The sequence below is a fragment of the Scyliorhinus canicula genome, chromosome 6, assembly GCF_902713615.1.
Source record: "Scyliorhinus canicula chromosome 6, sScyCan1.1, whole genome shotgun sequence".
Lineage (NCBI taxonomy): Eukaryota > Metazoa > Chordata > Chondrichthyes > Carcharhiniformes > Scyliorhinidae > Scyliorhinus > Scyliorhinus canicula.
The window spans coordinates 66,966,635-66,991,602 of NC_052151.1; the positions used below are offsets into that span (position 1 = coordinate 66,966,635).

The 24,968-nt window shown below is 39.6% G+C and overlaps 1 protein-coding gene across 5 annotated transcripts in view; it reads right to left on the bottom strand.

Moving 5' to 3' along the window:
* Window positions 1-24,968, bottom strand: part of LOC119967207 (bcl-2-associated transcription factor 1-like) — a 56,699-nt gene that overhangs the window by 25,995 nt on the left and 5,736 nt on the right. For 4 of the 5 annotated variants that reach the window (XM_038799428.1, XM_038799427.1, XM_038799424.1 and 1 more), the window contains exons 2-6: window positions 24,011-24,102; window positions 16,128-16,276; window positions 12,838-13,764; window positions 11,179-11,922; window positions 3,385-3,557 (exon numbers count right to left, since the gene is read on the bottom strand). In XM_038799428.1, coding sequence (XP_038655356.1) covers window positions 3,385-3,557; window positions 11,179-11,922; window positions 12,838-13,764; window positions 16,128-16,237 — 1,954 coding nt within the window. In that variant the 5' untranslated portion in view covers window positions 16,238-16,276; window positions 24,011-24,102. The remainder of the gene's footprint in view (window positions 1-3,384; window positions 3,558-11,178; window positions 11,923-12,837; window positions 13,765-16,127; window positions 16,277-24,010; window positions 24,103-24,968) is intronic. The other variant, XM_038799425.1, reaches the window with a different exon arrangement.

Here is a 24,968-nt window from a genome sequence, read left to right on the forward strand (position 1 = left end):
CAAGTTAAAATGGTATTACTACTGAGCAACCTGTGTCAGCATCAAGTATTCAGATGCAAAGGAAAGCACATTCTGCTCTGTACCAATAATATATCCCAGCCTTAGAATGTTGGGAGTAATTAATCAGCAAACCCAGTTATCTACCTATCCTCTGAACTTTAATGAAATTACTCCCAGCTAGTCATCATCTGTCAATTATTCAGATTACAAAACTAAACTGATTTTCAAAAGACAAACATCTCTGAATGTTTATGAATTACAGCCGTCTACCCAGATGCTCAATATATCTGGAAATTATATTAACAAATATTCAAACTATATTTAGCAATTCTATGAACACAAATACTTTGAACGGTTATGCTCTTCCCACATCCTGTTGAGTGCACATCTCAGGACACTTCAAATCAAAAGTTTCAATTTCATGTAAAGTATATATTTCCATTTAAGTCACTTTCCTGGGAAGAATGAGGAAAACTGAAAATTACAGCTTAGAAATGCAGCTAATTGGAGGTCAATTAATATAGTAAAATCATTTGATACAGCAGAAACAAAAATCACCACTTAATTGTTTCAAAAATGCATACTGCGAAAAGGTTGCCAAAAATATTTCCAATAGAATCTGATTGCTAACAGAACCTTGGGTTTCTCATTAATTTTACCAAATAATTTTCATGTGGCAATGCTCCTGTATGTTCCGAATGCCAACATGCTGATTTTCTTTCATTTATTATAAGTTATTTACACGAGACTGCAATCACCACTTTGGAGGCATTTTAGTTTATTGCCTATTGTCAGAGAAAATAATCTGCATTTTTATAGTACCTTTCATAACCTCATGGTATCCGAAAGGACATATTATAGCAGTGATTACCCTCTATTAACTGTGGAGAAACACAACAGCCAATAATGCGCAGCAATGTTCCAGAACAGCAGAGAGATAAATGAACAAATGATTTGTTTTTTTATAATGCTGGTTGAGGGATAAATGTTGGCCAGCACACTTGCGAGACTACCCTGCTTCCCCCCCCCCCAAAATATTTCCATGGGATCTTTTACATCCACCCAAGAGGTCAGATAAAGCACTTCCACATTGCTGCCCCAAATTGTTAAGACTTAGATGAATGCTTAAGTCTCAGAAATCACGTAGGGCAGCACCGTAGCACAGTGGTTAGCACTCCTGCCTTAAGGCGCCGAGGACCCGGGTACAGTCCCAGCCTCGGGTCACTGTCCGTGTGGAGTTTGTACATTCTCCCCATGTCTGGGTGGGTCTCAGCCCCACAACCCAAAATGATGTGCAGGGTAAGTGTATTGGCCACACTAAATTGCCCCTTAATTGGAAAAAAAGAAGTGGATACTCTTTTTTTAAAATGGCAGAAATCATGTTTTTTTTTATTAACAAGTCACATAAAATGCCGTTATCATATAGCACTAACTTCTTTTGGTAATAAAGTAACCATTTTGGCCATCAGAGCAAATTATATATCTAATGCTATTATTTTAACTAAGATTTTGTGGGTTGGAAAAGTGAAATCACTACACATAATAGATGTCAACATTAACTTTAAATATGGAGCCTCAGGAGCTTGATTTCAGCTGCACAACATCAATTTCCTTGAAGTAAAAAGTATGCCATTTCAAAACAACAAATTAATTAGGCACAGTGGTTAGCACTGCTGCCTCACAGTGCCAGGGGCGCGGGTTCAAATCTGGCTTGGATGACTGTATGGAGTTTGCATTTCTCTGCATGGGTGTCCTCCGGGTGCTCCAGTTTCCTCCCACATTCCAAAGATGAGCGGTTAGGTAGATTAGCAATGATCAATGCGCAGCAGCATTACAGGGATAGGGCATGGGAGTGGGCCTATGTGGAGTGCTCTTTCAGAGGGTCGGTGCATACTTGATGGGCCGAATGGCCTCTTTCTGCACTGTAGAGCATTTATGGATTCTCTATGAATTGAAACAATAAGGCGTCAAAGTGTGATAGTTAAATTATACATATGTAGATCAGGAGAGAAATGTTTGAGCCCGTTTTACTCCACAAAGGGAGTACAAAATTCAAATTACCTTCTCCCCTCAGTGTAAAACAAGCTATTTAGGAAAAAAAACTGACAATTTCAGCAAGGATCCAAGAACAGTTCTCTGTATGGAAGTGCAATGACCCAACCATAATGCTGGTTCACAGGACAGTTGGCATATGTTTCTGAAATCAAATGCTGAATCAATTTAACCCACTGCATTCTGAAGTCTACACATCACCAATAAATTACTGAAGTACCCAATATTGAAACTTCAATACTATCACAACATTTTTAGGCCTCAGATTTGATTTATGCCCCCCGTTTATAAATAAATATATGCCGTAAAATATTAAGACTAGTTCTTTGCAGATCAAAAGCTATAAAACAGTACTGCCTCAAAAAGGCTGCATTCAATTTGTTAGCTTTTGACAGGCCAATTAAAATACAGAATGGAAAGACACACCAACAGTGCTTAGCCTCCATTATTAGGTCAATGTTGTTCAGCTGTACTACTTATTTAAGCTTTGCATACAAAAACTTTAAATATTCAGGATTCTCTTGAGGATTCACCAGTTTAAAATAGTACACAGTTGACAGGCAAGGGATTTGTCGACCTGTAGTTGCACTACAACTATCCTTAAAGCACTTGGTAAGGAAGGAGTAGGTGGTAAAATGGCAACCAGGATTCCGTCTTCATTTCACTAACCAGGAACCCCTACAAGAAGTTCACATACTCATAACAAGTTTGCCCCACCCACCTTCGCCCATAGAGAATAGCCTACCAGCATGTACTGCATTTCCCCAGAAGTTAGCAACGGGAATTTGGGTGGGGTTAAGGAGGATGTCCAGATCCATGGAAACAAGCTTGATTTGAGTCAATAATTTTAAGAAGAAAAATGGAAAATTAACGCAGAAACAGGATTCTTTTTAAATTCAGCACGATGGGAGAAGAGAAGCAACATACAAAGTGCTCATTTTTTATAGTTAACCCTCAAGCTCTGAACAATAAAGGTATGTAAATTTTATTATACCCCAACAACCATCGTCAGGTCACTGTACTCAATAAAAATACAAGTAATGAAATATTATTTTATTTCTATATTGTAGTATTTTTGGGGGGGTTCAGTAATATTTCAGAACAAAGTGGACAATTCTCAATATCAAAATTGAAAGCTTTGTTTTGCATCTTTCAAAAAACATAATTGCATATCTGTACACCAAGAGATAAAAAGGTGCCATGTTTGGCAGTACAAATCTAGTTATACTACTCTTGGGCTGATTCAAAATCAGGAGACACTATCAAACAAATCATCAATAATGATTCTAGCCTGCTTTTTACAATTATGCATCTATCCAGGTACCAACATACCTTTAACATGATGGACCAGGGCCACGATATGCTGAATAAATGACTCTGAAGAGCTTCTGTAAAACTGAGGCAACTTAAGGTGGTCAAAGATAGAGCGGAATCCATGCTCTTTCTTGCTGGAATGGACAAGAGCACAGGAAAGCAGTCTCTCCGTTGTCAAAGAACCTCCGGATCTGAAAAGAAAGATAAACTGCATTGTAATAATTTTGCTGTGTACTGTCATCAGAAAAAATACCAATCAATATACTTTCCTCCTCAAGAACAAGAGGTACAGCAGTTTTGTGTATTTGGCACAGGACTGGCAATCCAGAGGTTGTGAATTGAAATTCCACCATGCATAGTTGCAAAATTGAATTCAAGAAGATAGTAGTTTAGGGGCTATGATCAGGAAAACAACTGTATTGCTATGAAATCTCACTCAGATCAGCAATGTCCTTCAGGATAGGAACCAGCCATCTCACATCTGATATGGAGTTATGCATGACTCATGTCACACTATGGGGATGTTCCTTAAATAGCCCCAGGCCAACTAAGCAAGGACAGTTACTGGTGTCACTTACATTCAAGAATATTTTTTTACATGTCCTTTCCAATTGCTTTTATGGAGCGAATTAAGTTGTGACACTGCATTGTCCTGGGTGAAGCAGTGGAGGAACAGAGGAAGAAAGGTAGCCAGGAGAACATGGGAATTATTAGAGTATGCCATGCAAATGTAAACCAAAAATTGAGAAAGGCAACACATAATTTGTAAGTGTGACTGTAATTTCATATTACACAACAAGAAACGAAGAGAAATTTTCCCTAAAGTTGTTGTACTTACATTCAAGTCTTTTTTTTATTTGTTTGCTCCACCCAGTACTTCTCACTCATAATTCTAACTATCTCTCTCCTCTGACCTGAAATAAAACTTCCACTTTTTACCTTTCGCTAAAGCTACTTCAAAGAAACCGGACTTTGTTTTTTAAGGCAAACCAATTTTGTTATACGAACTGTTAACTCTTGGTGAAATCCAAGTTGTTAAGGACTTGAATATTACTTGCATAAAAGAAAGCTCTGCTAACATGCCTCATGCTTCGGAATAGGATACAAGAAAAGCGTGTTGCCCAACAGCTGATTCCAGCTCGTCCCCCTACCCTCCAAACTCACTTTCTTGTTGAATTCTTTCACATTGTTCGCAGATTTTTGCTCATTTGATAGAATTTAACAGTACTGCAGGTTGTCATTGGGACCATCAAGTCAGTGTTGACTCGTTGAAAGACCTAGCCAATCACTCCCACACCTTTTACTATTTCCCTATTGCCCAACAAATTAATCATTTTCAAATACATATCAATTCATTTTTGAAAACCAGCAGTGAATCTGTTTGCACCATTCCCTCTAGTTCTTTGGTTAATTAGCTTAAATCTATATCCTCCGGCGGTTGTCCTTCTTGCTAGTGGCAGCAATTTCACCCCAAATCCACTACTACCAACACATTTCATTATAGTGAACACTATTTAAATCTTCCACTTGTCCTCTCTGCTCTAAGAACAGCTATTCTCGACTTTCCACAAACCAAAAGGTTTGCCATCCCCAGTACTATTCCATGTAAATCTACTCTGCACTCTCTCCAAGGCATTATCTTTTCCAAAGTATGGTACCCGGATTTGGACACAACATGTCAGCTGATGCCTAACCAGTAATGTATAAAGATTTAGTGCAACTTCCTCATTTTTTTTAAAACTGAGGCATGGAATTCAAGTATCCTTTTTTCGAAAAAAACAATCTTTGTTCTGCCAAGGATGTGTGCAAGCAAAACCCAGGTCTTTGTTCCTATAGCCCCTTTAAAAAGTACCATTTTACAGTCTCTTGTCATCCTTCCTTCCGAAATTTGTGACTTCACACGTTTTCTTCCTACCAAGATCCATATTGGTAATCTACTCTTGCTCCTTACATTGACACTAGGCTAAAACTCATTTGTTTCACAGAACCTCAATTGTATAGAAATAATTATATCCTTCAATATTTACTTCCACCGACACTTCAGGTTTTTAAAAACAATGCTCACTATTTCTTACCGCAACTTCCCAATTTACATTTTACAACATCCTGCATTATTCTGCTTGATCCTTCATCCTATATTCAAAGTTTAAACAAACATACTATGGCAACTACCACTTGCGCAATTCAGGCATTACAGATAAAAGATCTTATCAGCAATCAAACAACAGCCTTGCATTTGTGACAAAATCTTTCACACCAGAGGATAGGAAATCCATCCCTAATGACTAGAATCTTAACTGAACCTGACAAATACAAAATCTTCCGTCCTCGATCGGGGCTGGGATTTTCTGGTGCTGCTGAGAATGAATGAATTTTGGCTGGTACGCCAAATTTTCCCTTCTCATTCACAACGGGGTCCCGCCATGGACGAGACTTGAGAATCCAGACTGACAAGAGCCGTTCAGAGTGGGTATTCTGTGCTCAGTGATTCACCTCATGATTCGGCAGTGTCTCCACAAACCACAAGTCAGGAGTTTGATGAAATACTCCCCATTTGCTTGGATGAGTACAGCTCCAAGATTGAAGAAACACAACACCATATAGCACAAAGCAGTTTGATTGACTGGCATGCCATCCACCAACTTAAACATTCACTCCATCATTGGTTCACCATGGACCATACACAAAATGTGCAGAGTAGATTTACTCACCAAGGTGCCTTCAATAGCAACTTCCAAACCTGTAACCACAGCCATCTAGAAGTGGAGATACAGCAGGTGCATGGGAACTACACCACCTGCATATTCTCCTCTAAGGATAGCAACTTGGAAAATATTGTCATTTCTTTAAAGTTGCTGGGTCAAAACACTGGAACTCCCTACCTAACAACACTCAAGAGTATCTGCAACACATGGACTGCAACAGTGGTGCATCACCATCTTTTCCAGAGCATCTAGGGATAGGCAATAAATGCTGGCCTTCCCAGTGCTGCTCATGACCCACAAATTACAAATCCTGGATTTTAAACGTCAGTTATGTTTTGAACCGTCTCGAACGGAATGTATGGTAGCTAAGTTATCCGATGACACCAACTCAGGTAAGGAAGTTGCCAAGAGGAGGTAAAGATTCTGCAAAGGGGTTATAAAGAGGTTAAGCGAGTGCCCAAAAATTTGGCAAATGGAGTATAATGTAGGAAAATGTGAACTTGCCACCTTTGCAGGAAGAATAGAAAATACAGTTTAAATGGAGAGGGATTGCACAACTCCATGGTACAGAGGGATTTGGGCATTCTGGTATATGAATCACAAAATGTTAGTATGCAGGTGCAACAAGTATGATGAGAAAGGCAAATGGAATGTTGACATTTATTGCAAGGGGAATAGAATATGAAATAGTACAGCAGTACAGTGCCTTATTGAGACCACATCTGGAATACTACGTAGTTTTGGTCTCATTTGAAAAAGGATACAATTGCATTAGAAACAGTTCAGAGAAGGCTCAATTGACTGATATCTGGGGTGAAGGGCTTATCTTAAGAAAGGTTGAAATTTAGAAGAATGAAAGGTGATCTAATTGAAACATACAAGATCATGATGGGATTGGAGGATGTTTCCTCTTGTGGGGAGACTAGGGAACACAAAATGGAGGATGGAGATAGGGAGAGGTTTTTTCTCTCAGTAGGTCGTTAATCTGTGGAATTCTCTTCCCTAGAAAGCAGTGGAAGCTGGATCATTGAATTTATTCAAAGCGGAGTTAGTTTTTTGATAGAGAATGGAGTCAAGGATTATAGGAGACAGAGAGGAAAAAGTGGAGTTGAGACCACAATCAAGTCAACCATATTATTGAATAGTGGATCAGATTCAAAGGGCTGAATGGCCAACTCCTGCTCTTAATTCCTATGTTCCTTTACTTCAAGGTAAAATTGAATAGTTTGGAGGTGCAAGTTTTAATACTTGGAAAAAAAAGGAGGTAGCAGCTGGTCTTACTGCGGCCCAGACTCTCTACTCTCTGTCTTATAGATAGGAGGATTTTGAGGAAAGACCAAAAGCAGGTGCTGCTATGCCAAGTAGAAGAAAAGAACTGCTTTTGAATTAACTCACCAAGTGAAGTGCCAGTGAGGATAGAAGTTCTGTCCGAAGAAAAAAAAAAGTCAAAAACCAAGGAACCACCAGAGGATACTTTGCCACTAGAAATCCATTTGATTATGTACAGACGATTCAGTGAAAGACACTTTGTTCAAAAGGACAATGGAAGATTTACCTAGGCAGGCCAGGGAGAAGAAATCCTGTGAAAGCTGGGAGGAGCTTGGGATTTTTAAACACACGGTTCCATTTCTGCTGAGAGTGTGGCATAATGAATAGACATGGCATAGGGGTTAAGAGGGAATATCTTTCCTGGAATATTTAGTCTATGTTGATTTTAATATGTTTATTACTGCAAAAGTCTAAAATTTTAAATCTTCTTGGAAAATTTATAGCTCTTTATAAAAGTTATAGATTTCTGTTAGGATCATAACAAAAATGTTTTTTAATTGCCAATAATTATAGCAAGCAAAAGCCACACCATTTCACTGTATCATTGGTCTTCTATGATGGTATATCGCCTGCATCAGATTACCAAGCAGATGTCTGGAACACAATGTGCAAGGAAGTAATATCCTGTCACATCTGCAGCCATTTTGGTCAGTTGGTCTTACTCACCATCTAGAACCATGAACAAAACTTCTTGTAATGAAAAAGGAAGCACAAAAGCAGATATTACGGCATAAACCACGGGGGGTAGGGGGGCATAATTGGAAAACAGCTTTGGTCATTGAACTAATTTTTTAAGAATTGGAAAGGTTCCGATTACAGTCGGCAAACTTTCCTTCTTTGTTCCACCATATGAGTAGTTTGGTATCAACATTACTTAATTTGCTCCTTCGCCATTTGATTCAACTGAGGGCAAAGAGGAAAATATTTTGAGGTACATTAATTGCAAGCCACATTTGTCAACCAGCCCCCATCGTTTTGCATAAATATTTACAGTACTGATATTGCAATGTCCAACATTTAGGTGGCCAAGATCGCCTGGATAGGTCTGAATCTCCCCATCCTTCGGGAATGCTAAATGAATAATAACATAAATCCAGGTTTTCCTAGTACCTTATCTAAATTTTAGCACAAGAACGCAAGACTATCTAATTCTTTGAATACAGTTTTGTAGACTAAACGTCCCAAAGAAGTAACTGCTCTGAATTTATGAGAAGGCTGTGTGATTTCAAGAGGAGAACAAAATAGCTCTATTCAATGCACCAAAGGAGCTGTCATATTCATTCAAAATTAGGAACCATCTCGTCTGTTTCCACTGGTACTAGAATGGACAATGAAAATCTCTGAAGTGAATTTATTGAAGCATTTCTTTCTAGCCCCTTACTGTCACTCCCTCCTTGAATTATTTTTTCATCCACACAATGTGGGCATTACTGGACACCCTAATTGTCCTGGAGGGCAAGTTACTCGCCAACAGGTGCAGTCCATCGTAGTGGTTTTGACAGGCCATTTCAAAGGACACTTAACCAATCTAGAGTCACATATAGGCCCAACTGGATAAAGATGGCAGGTTTCCATTCCTAAACGATATTTGCAAACCAGCTGGAGAACAACATCCAGTAGATTTTTATTCCTGATTTATTTCATTTACTGAATTTAAATTACCCAATAGTCATAATCGAATTCAAATCAGAATTCATAATAGAATTCATTCCTTAATGCCTTTGGATTGCTAGTCCAAGCTTCTAGGTCCAAAACATCATTATGCTAATCTATCTGGAATCTTTTAAACCATAGCGATAAATCAACTTAAAATGGAGCTTGTCTGCCTTGGATTAGGATGCCTTCCAAAGCCTGACTTGACTTATTTGCATTGGAAGGTAATTTGGTAGTACCGACCTTGACTAATACTGAAAAAAGTAATTTTGTTGAAGCTCATTGCACATCAGGACAATCACAAACATGCCAGTGTCAGGGGAAGCAACAACTTTATACTCCACGAGAAAGCAGTGCAGATTGATTGGACGGCATGGTGGCAATGGCTAGCATTGCTGCCTCACACCACCAGGGACCTAGGTCCAATTGCGACCGCGAGTGACTGTGTGAAGTCTGCACGTTCTCCCAGTGACTGTATAGGTTTCCTCCGGGTGCTCTGGTTTTCTCCCACCGTCCAAAGACGTGCAGGTTTGGTGGGTTGATCATGCCGAATTAACCCTTCAAAGATGCGCGCGTTAGGTGGGGTCACAGGGTTAGGGTGGTGGAGTGGACCGAGGCAGGGTGCTCTTTCAGAGGGTCAGTGCAGAATTGATGGGCCAAATGACCTGCTTCTGCACTGTCGGGATTCTTTAGGAATTGAATTCTATGGCCTCTGCTTGGTCGAGGCATCACCATGGAGACTGTACCAGTCAATGTTGACTAAAGTTTCAAACAATGCTTGGCAGTTAACCGTCATAGAATCTTCGAATTTAGTGCAGAAGGAGACCATTCGGCCCATCAAGTCTGCACCGGCCCTTGGTAAGAGCACTCTACTCAAGCCCACGCCTCCACCCTATCCCTGTAACCCAGTAACCTCACTTAACCTTTTTGGACACCAAGGACAATTTAGCTGACATACAACATTAAATGGTGCATGCTCCATGACAATGCCTGTACCAAGCAGAGTCCCATTTGCCAACCAATCAGCACTCTCTTTTAATGCAGTGCAGAGTTATTGTTTCCCTTGATATTGGGATTCTTGCAATTATTGTGTTGAGTGGAGGACAAAAAGCTTTAATGAAAGGTAATTTTTCCGTAATAGTCAAGAAAGAAAATTGTAGTATTTCATTCCGAAGGTCTCAAAATAATTCAATGACAAGATAGCATCCTTACTGACAATTTAACAGATTGGGGATGACCAAGCAGAAACAGAGTATACATTAGGCAGTTCTTCTTTTCTCAGAGAAGAGAGCCTCCAAAACTACACCGCTGGCTAGTTTGATGCGACTGACTCTGCGTGTTTTCAAAAAGGGTTCCTGATTGAAATCGGATTATATAGAGGAGTGTCTTTATGAGAAACATTTACATCTTGTGATCTTCTGAATAGATTCACCAAAACCAGTCGGAGAGGAATTTTACAAGCTGTTTCTTCCCTTATTGGCCCTACTGCCTCTCCCAGCAGATTACATAGGAAAGTGAGGTGGTGGGCTTTAGGGGAGTGGGAGCAAAAAGAGAGAAGTGTTCAGGCATGATTTGAGCCTGCTATTATGGTGTATGGTGGGCCAAAATGACTAAATTTTGTATCTGTGTAGATTTCAAATTAGCTTAATTTTTGAAACGCCAAACAAGAAAAATTATTGTTGGGAGATCTGTCAATTTGTGTTTATACAGAAGCACTGAATTGCGAGGATAGAAGATATTGAATAATTCAGATCAAATACAGAGATCACCCACCTTTCTTTTGCAATAATATGGTACAGATTATATTTCAGTACTTTCCCAGTTAGCACAAGTATTTTTTAAAAATTAAACAAATTAATGGATTAGAAGTAGTCATTTATATCATTCTCAGGCATCCATTGTTTATAACAAAATCGACTTGCGTTTTGGAACCTCATCTGGAAAATTGATTTTCAAAAAGTGGGGGGGGTGGGGAGCTGCATGCACTCATTATGAATTAGCAGCGAATCTTATGTACAAGATCACAAACATTAATTTTAAATGTTTTTTAAATTTTAAAGCACTTAAAGCAACAGAAGGCCATATTCTACAAAGAACCAAAACCACAAAGTGCATACCAACATACCGCATAGAATCCTCAAACTGGGATGCAGTCATTTTCAATTTCACTTCAGGCTGGCAGGATGTGGTGGCTAGAGGCTTGATTCTGGGGGGACTTTCCTCTGTGAAAGACGTTTTATCTCTTTCTCTGACATCGGTATTCTTTTGTTGTGGCAATGTGGAACTTGGATCATAGAGCTCTTTGAACTTTTCACCTTTCACTGGCTCAGGAGAGACAGGTTCTTTCTTTGGTGCTGTTCTTTCTTCATATTTCTTTTCTGAATATTTGTCTTCTTCCCTAAGCTTCTCTTTTACTGTACTAGATGAAAAGCTAGCCACATTAAATTTGTAAGACCTCTCGTCTACATACCTATCATGGTCTTTTGTCCCTTTGACTACAATTTTTGTTTTATATTTACTCTCCTCATAGTCAAAATCCCAATGAGACTCCGTTCCATAGCCCTTTTCCTTCTCTGCTTGGTTGGTCACACTGTACTGATATTTAGGTCTGTAATGGTCTAATTCATCAGACAATGCATCCATAACACCCTGTCTGTGCCTTTCTGGGGACTCAGTTAAGTATGACATTTTTTCAGCTTCCTTTCTAAAGTACTCACCTTTAGAACTACCATAATCAACTCCTGCTTTATCCCCCCATTCCCGCCCCCTGGCCTTATCTTTCTCCACTGCCCTTTCCTTTTCGAGATCTTTCTCTCTTCCGTCTCCTCTGTCCAAAACGAAAGTCCTACTCTCCTCATCCTCGGTGTACCTATTTAGAGGAGTAAAAACAATGTGAAATGCAACAAAAAATTCTTCTGCAATTGAATATTCAATTTAATGAAAATTGAAAGTGCCAGAACAGAATGCTCTTAAATTATTATGTTATTATTATTATAAATCAGTATTATCAGCATGTATTCTATCCACAAGTGATGTTTAGGAAAATTATAAAATGAATTGATTTTTTGATTTATTTGCTGTGACTTTATGGAATTCTTTAGCCAGTCTAACTTCTCCATTGCCAATTTGGTACCATGTCAACTTTTCTCATTTTTCCCAAACAGGCTGAAACCAAATGATCAATCTTATACATTTTGTTGAAAGTAACTTGATTAATTTCAGCCACAGATATTAACACTTAGCGAATCAAGTTTAGTATGAATTCCAGTGAGGTCAATGGCAGAACAAACTGAGGGGTTAGAGTTGCACAAGAGCAACTCAGCTACTGCCACTCCCTTGTAACCTCGCAAACTTTCTCTCTTCAGGTGTTTATTCAATTCTTTTGAAAATCACAATTGAATCTGCCTCCACCACTCGCTTAGTCAGCGCATTCCTAATCTTTATAGCCACTTTTAGTAATTTGTCCTCCCCAGCATCAATGATTTGCACATATATGCTCCACGATCTCAGTTCATGCAACCCCTTTATTTCATATTGCCTCAGGTGCCACCTCCCTCTCCCTCGAGTCCATCTGGCAAAGCGAGGGACCGTGAGGAGAGTGCCAATTCTCTCTCTCCCTGGGGGTGGGGCTGGCAAATTCCAAGCTCACTTTGTAATTTTTATGCAGTTGCTCGGTTCTAAAAAAAAATTGAAGATTCATATACTCAAATAGTATTATTTATCTTTTAAACTACTGCTGAGGACAATAATTGCCTCCAGAAAGCTATTTTAGAAATACAGTTACCTTTTCAGGTACTTGGCTTTAGGGAGCTCTTGATCCACAGTATCACCAGAAAATGCAGACAGTTTCAACCGAGCTTCTTCCCTTGGAATACTGTGTTGTGTTGAAACAACCTTTGTAGGGCTTTTCTTCATAGGGCTTTTTCGTATTGGGCTACACTGAGAAGGGCTGTATTGTGATGCGCTATGCCCAGAGGAGCTATGTTGTTCAGGGCTGTGTTGCAAACTGGAGGACGGTGGGCTGGTCTGTGATGAGCTCAGCCTAGGTGGCGCAGCCTGCAACAAACTGTGATGGGAAGGAACAGAACGTGTTGGGCTGAGGCTAGTTGGACTGGGAAGTGAAGAGAGACTGTGATGAGATCTTGGACTATTGTCATTGTAGGTCGAAAGTCCTGCCCAGCTTTCGCCTCGAATTGGAGGAGTTTTACGAAACTCACCGTGCATCTTAGTGGATTCAGATTCACATTTTAAATCCTTTTCCGTTGGCTTGATCTTTCCAGGTTCATCCTGGGAAACTGTGCCCTCAGTTTTCTTTGCACGTTTGTCCAGGGACCTCCGTCGTTTTGAAGTCACTGGGGATCGACTGTGGCGAGACGAGGAACGGGAAGACGATGAGCCACGCGATCGAGCAGAGGAAGATCGGTGCGATTGTCGAGATCGACTCCTGGAACGTTGAGATATTGATCTACGTTTTGGTGTTCTTGACCTGGAACGTCCTCGCCGTGGACTACGAGACTGTCTTCGATTCTGCCAGTTAAGTCTGTAGCCTCCTCGATAATATCGTGGCCCTCCTTGATAATATCCTCTTCCTCTTCCACGATAGCCATATGGGCGTCTCATTCCTCTGTTACCACGATAATCCCGATAATCTCTTGAATAGTTGCGATCTCTACTGCGAGATCGAGAGTAGGATCTGGAACGAGATCTAGAACTGGGAGAATGCACAGAAAGAGTGTCACAATAAAAGCACTATCTTTTCCACATAAAGTCCAGATCACAAAAAGAAAATGTTAATTATAAAACAATAAGTTTTCCATTACAGTATAATGAATTTAAAGAAATTAAGCTCATTTAAGAGTTTAAAAAATGTCCCCTTTTAACTCAATTAAAAGCTGCAAATATTAACGGTCACAGAAACACATTAATGTACAGAGAAAGTTCTTAATCAGTTTTACTGCAGAGAAATTTGATGAACAGCAGCTAAATCATTCAGGTAAACAATCATTCAACATACTACCAGCAACCAAAATGTTCTTTAAAAAAAAATTACTTTTCTTGTCCTGAAAAAGCAACTCAAATAAATTAACACATTCAAAAACAAATATATATGTATTAGAGAAAATAATACAAGATGACTTTTAAATCAAAGAATATATTTTGTTTTAATAGCATACTGTTTTCAAACCATCAGGCTCATTCGTTCCACAGACTGCATAATAATTTGGCCTATCAGATTAACTACCATTCATCTCACTGCGGTTTCTGGGATCTTGTGCACAAAAAGGATGCTGTATTTGCCTAGAAGTCACTGCACTTCAAAAAGTGGTTCATTGAAATGAAGTGCTTTAAGATGTTTGAGAGACGTGATAGGATGCTATATAAATGCAAGTCGCTTTTTGTCTTTATGATGGATTCTACTCAACCCACTCAATCTTCAAAATCCAACTTCTGGAAAAAAAAACAGACAGGAGAAAGGCAGCTGACTGAGACCTAAGTTACTGGATTTGTCACAGAAATTGAACCAGTTTTTCATCCTGAACAACTACACAAACAAAATATCCGTGTTTCTACATGCTTAAACACTTTCAAAGAAAGGCAAACCCAATAATACAAACCTCACCCGGCTGGAGGCTTTTCATGCCACCAAATGCTCGCTTCTAGTATGACCATTATTATTCTTGCCCTTTCATATAACTATTGGGTATGATGCCTTGAAAATAATGATTGAGGTGGTGAAGATCAAACATGGTTATACTTTGCAAAGAATTGACTGTTTAAAAAATGTTTCAAACATTTAACACAAGTCGCTGTGCTATTTATCCTTCAATCCTGGAAATTATGTACTGCACACATAATTATATAATCTGTGAACTTTAATAAAGCTATGAAAAAAAATTACATTCTGGTGTAATTGCTAAAGGAGCTTCCTTATTGCATTGCCTAATCAGAGTATAAATGTAGTCAAATTTAATCAATCAGCACTTGCGTAATACTTCAAATTACAATATTCAACAAAAACGTTAGCAATTGCAAATCTAACGTAAGGAATGCCATACTACTCATGTTCACACAATTAACAAAAACAAAATGTATGGATGTCTCGATGCAGATACCCCATGTTTTTAAAGCTAGTAGAACGACTTAGTACAACACATGCCTCTGACCAAATGTAACAGTGCAAAAACCTGGGTGCTTTGGATACGAAACAAATATTTAAAATATCAAAATACTAGTGCTGTGCTTAACCAAACAGAGGAGTTTTAAATTACTATTTAAATGTTTGGATTCTGACATAGTTACATTTTTATTTTTTTGATTCCTAAAAAATATTCCTGAATCACAGAAAAAAACTGAAACTCTAAAAAATGCAATGTGAGGAAATAATCATTATATTTTTCAAGAACAGTTTGTGTGAATTGAAATTTTAAAAGTTACTGTATGACACAAGTGAAGACTTTCACCTTAGGGACCGATATTTGAATCCACTCATCAGATCAGACTGACACATCTTACTGAAATCAGTCTCAAACTTCGTTTTTTGGAGGGTCTGAATCCAGAGCACGAACCACTGATGAACAGACTTGCATGTATTTGCAGCGAATATTGGTGGAATCACCGATTTTACATCACAGACTATTCGTCCCATATGCCAATGCCGATTCCCTGAAAAAAGCTATCCGTCTTTAAATTCTATACTCCTGTCGTTTCCCCATACATCATTTTACTGTTTCAAATATTTATGCACCTTGCTTTTAAAAGCAATTATTGATTATGTTTCCATTATTGTGCTGCAAGCAAAATTTTTCAGTCAGCAATATTCTTCTGGACATACTGTACATTGCAGGAAAGAGCAGACACAAATTTGAATTACATCTGTATGCACAGTATCTGATTTAAGAGTATTCATGCTGATCCTGAGCACTGAAAATGCAAAGCCATTCTATTCTCAGTATCCACACCTTTATGTATACAAACTAGAATAGTACATCAAAAAATATTTTGCAAAAACAAATTACTATAGAGATAAAATCTATGATCTCGCATCAAAGAGTAAACTGCATCCAAAACCATTACCTATATCTCTTTTTCCTGGAACGTGATCGAGAATGAGATCTTGACCTAGAGCTGGAGCGAGAACGAGACCTTGATCGCGACGAATGAGATCGCGAGTTTGATCGAACCATTTTGATCTTCAAATGTCACCTTTTTAAAAAGTGCAGATCCTGAAAAAGATAAATCTTATAATTGATAGCTTATCTTCAATATGAACTCAGAATCACATTTAATAAAGCTTTCACTGTACTTGAAATAATCTCATTGAACAGCTCTACTTATCTTATATTGGCATGCTTGAAATTATGCCAATTTAAGATTGAACCCTGGGCGACATTAAATTACTTGCAGGATGCACTTCCTATCCACTTAACTTTTCTTCCTGTTGTGATAAATTTCTGATGACACTTTCTACGTCAACATTTTCACAGCAACAAATAAATGACATAATTTGCCCATGTTTGACTCTCCTTTTATCACCTAATTTCCTTGTTTTTATTTGTAGTTTAAGCGAGAAGAGGCATTACTCACAAGATTCCTAGACATGACAGTGCCTCTCGCATTCCAGCTTAGGTTGGTTTTTATAATCTATAATCTTTTGTTATTGTCACAAGTAGGCTTACATTAACACTGCAATGAAGGTGATGCAGTGGTTAGCACTGCTGCCTCATGCCACCGAGGTCCTAGGTTCGATCCCAGCTTTGGGTCACTGTCCGTGTGGAGTTTGCACATTCTCCCCGTGTCTACCCGGGTCTCGCCCCACAACCCAAAAGATGTGCATCGGTTTCAGATTATCCACTCATGGAGCAGTAGCGGGATTGCTGTGAGGTTTCTTGGGCATCCAAATCTCTGGAGCACATTCCACAGAACCTCAAGATTTACTGAGTCAAATGTTTTGATTAGGTTGACGAATGCAATGCGAAGTTCCTGGTTTTGTACAGCAATAAGGACCATGTCAGAGGTTCCTCTGGAAGGTTAAAAGCCATACTGTCTCTCGAAGGATTTCTCAGCCACAGGAAGTAGACGATTCCACAGAATGCATGTTCAGGACGTTCCCTTCTAGGGACAAGAGGGAAATACTTTGATAGTTTCCACAACATGATTTATCTCCCTTCTTGAAGATACTTCTGCGTTCCTGAAGTCAGGAGAGGAAATTATTTTTCCCCCCAAACCATTAGTATGAGCGCAAGGGGTCTTGATGGAAGCAAAAGCACACCAGTTTGAAGGTCTCAACTGGGATTCCACCCAGTTTGCAGGCTTTGTTGTTTTTTCAACTGTTTGATTGCTTGTTGCAGCTCTCTTTCTTGGTGGTTTACCCATGGGTTCAACCACAGGGTATAGGGGTATAGCCTGTCAAATATCACCTACCACTGTGGATTCAGTTGAGAAGTTGTTGGAAATTTTCTTTCCAGCAGTGACATAATCAAGCAAAGGGGATTTTGACCAGTGGTCTTGGCCAAAAGATTTCCCTGGTGGCTTAAAGAAAAGATTTGCATGCCTGTATTTACAGTGTGTATTTATCGTCTGTCATATGTTTTCATGCATAGAACGATCTGCCTAGACTGCATGCAGAACCTCGATACACGTGACAATAAATCTAAATCATGACGATCAGTCGTGTATTCCAGACCTGAACCATTTGTTGCGTGAAAAAGTTTTTTTGCACATCATATCGTTTCTTTTCAAAATTCTTGATTTGGGTAATGGGAAATGCTGTAAATTAGGGCAAAAAATTTACATTCAATGCACTTTTTTAATATAATGTTTCACAGGGTGTGGGAGTTGGTGGGTAGGCCAGCATTGAGAAGGTGGTCAGGAGCTGCCTCCTTGAACCGCTGCAGGCTGCGGCACAGGTACACCCACGCAGTGTTGTTAATAAGGCAGTCCCAGGATTTTGATCCAACAACAATCATAGATCATAGAATTTACAGTGCAGAAGGAGGCCATTCGGCCCATAGAGTCTGCACCGGCTCCTGGAAAGAGCACCCTACCCAAGGTCAACACCTTCACCCTATCCCCATAACCCACTAACCCCACCCAACATTAAGGGCAATTTTGGACACTAAGGGCGATTTAGCATGGCCAATCCACCTAACCTGCACATCTTTGGACTGTGGGAGGAAACCAGAGCACCCGGAGGAAACCCACGCGCACACGGGGAGGATGTGCAGACTCTGCACAGACAGTGACCCAAGCCGGAATCGAACCTGGGACCCTGGAGCTGTGAAGCGATTGTGCCATCCAGAATGCTACCGTGCTGCCCAAAATGTTTTTTAAAGTGCCCAGTTCTTTTTTTCCCCAATGAAGGAGCAATTTAGGGTTGCCAATCCACCTACCCTGCACATATTTGGGTTGTGGGGGCGAAACCCACGCAGACACGGGGGGAATGTGCAAACTCCACACGGACAGTGACTTGGGGCTGGGATCGAACCTGGGGCCTCAGTGCTGTGAGGCAGCAATGCTAACCACTGCGCCACACTTAATCAATGAACAGCGATATTTTTCCAAGTCAAGGTGGTGTGTGGCCTCGAGGAGAACTTGCAAGTAGTGATGGTGGTAGAACATAGAGTACAGGAGGAGGCCATTCGGCCCATCGAGTCTGCACTGACCCACTTAAGCCCTCACTTCCACCCTATCCCCGTAACCCAATAACCCCATATAACCTTTTTTGGTCACTAAGGGCAATTTATCATTGCCAATTCACCTAATCTGCACGTCTTTGGACTGTGGGAGGAAACCAGTGCATCCGGGAGGAAACCCACGCAGACACGGGGAGAACGTGCAGACTCCACACAGTGACCCAGCAGGGAATCGAACCTGGGACCCTGGTGCTGTGAAGCCACAGTGTTAATCACTTGTGCTACCGTGCTGCCCAATGCATGGTGTTCCCATGCACCTGCTGCTCTCTGCCTTCTAGGTGGTAGTGGTTGTAGGTTCAGAAGGTGCTGTCGAAGGAGCCTTGGCGAATTGCTACAGTGCATCTTGGTGTTCACTGTGCCTCAGTAATAGAGGTAATGGATGTTAAGATCAAGGAGTGGGAACCCAATCAAAAAAGCTGCTTTATATTGGATGGTGCCATGCTGAAGCACTGTTGGAGCTGGATTCATCCAAACAGGGGGACAGTATTCCATCACACTCATGTGCCTTTTATGGTGAACAGGTTTTGGAGAGACAGGAGGAGAGTTACTCTGCAAAATTCCAGTCTCTGACCTGCTCTTGTAGCCACAGTATTTACATTACTCGTCCAGATCAGTTTCTGATGGAGAGCAAACCCATCAGAAAGCTTATGGGTAGTGCTTAATGCAAATGGCCGAGACCTGAACAAATTGGGAGCCCAAGATGGTGTTGGATAAATTGTGCCAAAAGAGGTGATAAGCACTGGCAAGGTCTCAATGACACTTTAGTCAAGGTCACTGTAGAATCTGGGCGATTTCTTTCAAATATTTTTTTCTATTCAACTAGAGATCAGACCTTGGCTTTATTTGTGGAAAGATAAGAGTATGCAGACATTGCTGTTCTGATCGCTACATTTGTTGCTTCATACTTTTTTAAAAAATAGCAGAAATGTCTATTCGACAGCAACACTGGATTCATAGAATCATAGTGTATTATCTGAACCAAAGCAAACAACGTGCATGCAAATGTAGAGCTTACTCCTTATGCAGACATTTAAAATAACACCCTTTTATGTTCTACAGCAAAATATTCCCAGCCTGAGTACAAAATATACAACTAGAAACAAGCCACGAGTTAATGCAAATATGGCTCTTTATATCAAAAGGAAAGCTAGCCCTTTAAACTTCCAAAGCTCAAATATTGGCATGATCATGATAAAAACGTTACAATGTTACCTAGTGACTAAATGCATCATTAACAGTGGCCTGTAATATTCAAACAGCCAACTTCTGAATATACATAAATTAACTGCTTGTGATTTTATTTTTAAACTAGGAGAAGCAAAATTCTCCCAAGTAGAGCCCAAATTAAAGTGAAATAAAGGAAATTCCGCTCCACCATGTGCATTGTATACAAGTGAAAATACATCATTAAATTATGATCCCAGTTAATGTCATAACTGAATGGGGAGATCCTCGAATGGAACCCTGGCTCAGAAGACTGGGCAGCACGGTAGCACAGTAGTTAGCACTGTGGCTTCACAGCACCAGGGTCCCAGGTTCGATTTCTGAATGGGTCACTGTCTGTGCAGAGTCTGCACCTTCTCCCACTGTCTGCGTGGGTTTCCTCCATGTGCTCCGGTCCAATATAAAGCAGCCTTTTTGATTGGGCTCCCACTCCCTGATCTTTCCTCCCACTAGTCCCGAAAGACGTGCTGTTAGGTGAATTGGACATTCTGAATTCTCCCTCAGTGTACCCGAACAGGTGCTGGAGTGCGGCGACTAGGAGCTTTTCACAGTAACTATACTGCAATGTAAGCCTACTTATGACAATAAAGATTAATAAAATTAAATTTAACTCGTTTTAAAAAAGAAAACAAGGAGGAACAGAAATCACAGAAATACCAATTAGCTGTTAACCAAAAGAAAAACTATTAAACATGAAAACTTTGACTATAATCAATTCAATCCCCTTATCTTTACAAATGTACACAGATTTCAAGGACAACATCCCACTTTAGGTTTCTGGCACTCGTTTCCTTGCCCCTTACTCCATTGTATGGCATTTCTTCTTGCAAAGCTGTGAGAGATGTTCCCCCTCTCCTTCCAAAGCCCCTTCTACTCTGGCTTCCAGTTAAAAATAAAAAAGCATATTTCCCCCAATCTCTTATTTACTTCATACGTCACAAAATGCTATCAGCACAATAGAAACATATTTTGAACTGAAACCAAAACCCCCATACATGCAAACACCTTTGTTTAACATGAATCCAACTAGAGTTGTACCCTTTTCTTCACAAAACACTAAATTAAACCCAATTAAATCCATACCTTGTTTCTAATATTTAACAGTGCAAATATTGATCACTTAAAACTTTTGTTTGCTGACAAAATTGATTACTATCTCACAGTCAACATCATAACTAAATAAAAACATGAACAAAATATCTAAATTGACAGAGGGAATGGGAAAAAACATGAATATTATTTGCTTCAACCACTTCTGCCCTATTTTACCTTAAATGTGCTACAACACCAGGTTAAAGCCCAACAGGTTTGTTTCAAACACTAGCTTTCAGAGCACTGCTCCTTCCTCAGGTGAATGAAGTAGCAGTGATCCAAAAGCTAGTGATTCGAAATAAACCTGTTGGACTTTATCCTGGTGTTGTAAGACTTCTTACTGTGCTCGCCCCAGTCCAACACCGGCATCTCCACATCTTAAATGTGCTAAATTGGGCTGCTGAGCATACATGTTTCAACTCAGAGTTGCTTGGTCTGCCTCCCAACAGATAGCAACAGGGAAGAACAATGGTGTAAAGGAATCTTTCAAAATGGCAGCGCAAGTCAGATAAATAGACAAAAGTCAGTGTTTAGACATGCCCAATTTTGGCAGTTGGCCTATCGCATTTTATCAATAGCAAGTCAGAGGCTAAACATTCTATGCTGAGTAGCTTCCCTTGTGACTCCCCAAAAGCCTGTCTACTATCTACAAAGCACAAGTTCAGTGTTCAATATGTTCCACTTGCCTGGACAAGTGCAGCTCCAACAACAAAGTTCAACACCATTGTTATAAAAACTATTCTCATCTCATTTAAAGCAGAAGTTGGTTACTTCAGCTCCTCACGGGCCTTGGAGCTATTACGCATGTACAGACTGGGAGCAGACTACAAACACGCAAATTGGCATTTTTATGTTCTTTGGTTCCAGTGTACATGTGCATAAAAGTGTGAAAATGCTAGTCAGGTGACCGGGTGCAGAGGGCAACTAAAAAAAGGGACACGGAGATGTCCCAAGAGTCCACAGAGGGGACAAGGCTAGGAAAAGGTCCCAAAAAACAGCAAACAAGCTGAAAATCAGAAAAGGGCTGCAGAGAGCACATTTTAAATGAAGAAGGCAGCCAAAGGTTAGTGACTGCATTCTATGGTCCATAGAGGCAAAGGTACCCCTTTGAAGCAGCAATGTTCGGTTCGCACAGCCAAAAATCTGAAGTTGTGTTTGTGAAGTAGTTCTTGTGACTTGGCTCTTGGGTGCATAGTCAGAAATCCAGGGGAAGGAACAGGATTTGGGGAGATGAGATAGGAACCCTGCAAGATGGGTTATTGTTGATGCCACTGAGTGGGAAAAACCTTTGGAGAGAAGTCCCAGGTTAGATCTTTGAAGATGAAGACTGGAATCCCTCATGAGAGAGTCAGAATTTCTGAGAGATTGGTTGACTCAGTGTTACTGATCTCTGGGTGGGTTGTTGAGAAATCTGTGGACTCTGTCTTGGTCACATCTGCCACTTATTGTGCAGTGTGGTGTGTTCACCACAATTTGCTTGTTTATTCACATTAAACCTGAATATTAGCTGCAAGATAGATATTGAAAATTGTTTAAATATAATGTACTTTTGCTTGTTCAAAACTGATGGAATATTGTGGCTGTCACTGAGCAAGTGTCTTGATTCTCAAACTTTGTCTACTTTATATGAAAACATTATTGGAACCCAACAGGATCTTGCAAAAACCTTGGGGTCTAGTCTAGGATCATAACAACATCTAGGACAAAACAGCCCTCTTGATTAGCATTCAGTCACCACCTTAAACATTCACTCCTCCCACCACCGGTGCACCTTGGCATCAGTACGTACAAAATACACTGCAGCAAGCCGCCAATGCTCCTATATTAGTATTTCCTTAACCTATGACCGCCTACCACCTGGAGAAACAAAGGCAGCAAGCACATGAGCATACTGCCACCTGCAAAACCCAAATCAAACAGCATCCCGATTTGAAATAGTTATTACGGTTTCTGCACTGTTGCTGGGTTAAAATCCTGGAACCCTTTCTAACAGCATTGGGGGCATACCTGCAATGCATGAATTGCAGGGATTCAAGAAAGTCGCTCACAGTCACACCTTTGCAAGTGTAAGTCGAGATGGGCAACAAACTTTGGCCTTGCCAGGTAATGCTCACATTTCATGAATGAATAAAAGCAAACAGGCAAGGTTATTAAATTTGTAATATTTAGAATTTTAAATAGATTTCAGAAGCAACAAAACTGGAAGTGAGCTTGACATTCAAATTCAGTATTGTGCATTAAATTGTTCTTAAGAAAAAGCTAAATAGAGAATTAAAAATTCAGAAGCGAATTGTAATCATTTATAATTGCAAACCATGGCCAAATTAACAAATTGCATAACTCTTGTTTAGCATAATAATAAACATTACTGCACAAATGACAGATGAGACCTGATTTTTGGCTTTCCCAATTCAGTGAAAAGAAATGGAGGCTTAATTACTCCATCACTATAAACTGACAAAACACAAGTATGACAGCTGTGAAACAAAGCTAGCACCAGGCCCAAACAGTATTCACCACGATGTCCTTTGAATCACAATTCAGGAAGTTTTTGCAGCACTTTGGCTCCTCCAGTGGTTTACAATTGCCAAATAAAAACACACAGCTTCTTTATATGTAATTCTGAATACAGAGAAAAACAAAATGCAGTCATCTGGAACAGTTAGACTGCTCCAAAACGAAAATGGTTAACTCAAACTCAATCCTGTTCAGTGATAATGACACACCAAATGACAAGTGTTGTAGCCTCATTTTTAAATTCAGTTTGGGATTAACCTTGAAAGATTCATCACTCTTAGTAACCTTAAAAGGATCATTCTAAAAATGCAGTGAATGGAGCTTTTCACAATAATCGTATTGCATACTTGGCTCAGAGACATTCTGTTACTTTAGAGACACTGAAGAGCTGTTATTAACACGCAGATTGGATAGAAGTTAGTTCCAACATACCTGGTTAATTTTATTATTGCAGGTCCACACAAAATGCTTTGCTCCAATTTGAAGAATTCGGCAGTTTTCTTTTTAATCTTTTCCCTTTACTTCTGTCAAAAAAGTTAAATTCTGTAGTTAAGCTGTGATACGTGATTAGAAGTTTCTAGCTATTCAATAGGTCGGTCTGCATTTCCACTTTACATCATTTAACAGTTACGTTTCACTTCCATCTCATTATCAATTTAAGAAAGAATACGATAGGCTACCTTCAACAAGGGCATTACAATCAACAAGGGCATTACAATCAACAAGGGCATTACAATCAACAAGGGCATTACAATCAACAAGGGCATTACAATCAACAAGGGCATTACAATCAACAAGGGCATTACAATCAACAAGGGCATTACAATCAACAAGGGCATTACAATCAACAAGGGCATTACAATCAACAAGGGCATTACAATCAACAAGGGCATTACAATCAACAAGGGCATTACAATCAACAAGGGCATTACAATCAACAAGGGCATTACAATCAACATGTCCTAACTCTTCTGTGGAAAAAAACTAATGCATCAAATAGAAACCACACTTACCAAAATGGGGTAAACATTTCATTAATTATCACTTTGTCAAACACATCACATAGGAAAGCAAAAATGTGCAATTACATTTTCATCTGAATACTTCAAACTACATTTTTTTTTAATTAATCACATCTACATGTACAGTAAATGTACGTAATTACATAAAAATAGCACCATCTGTAATAACTTTTCAGAGTATGCCGGTTTGGAATAGTCTTCTTTAAATTAACCAACAGTACAAACAAGATGTAGGGGCACTCAGCAATCACTTTCCACCACCTTCAACAAGCTATATTATGCATTGACCATTCGAAGGAGTTCAATTGGTCAATACCAAGCATTGCAATAATTACTGAGATGTGACCTTCATATTGAATGCCTCAGGC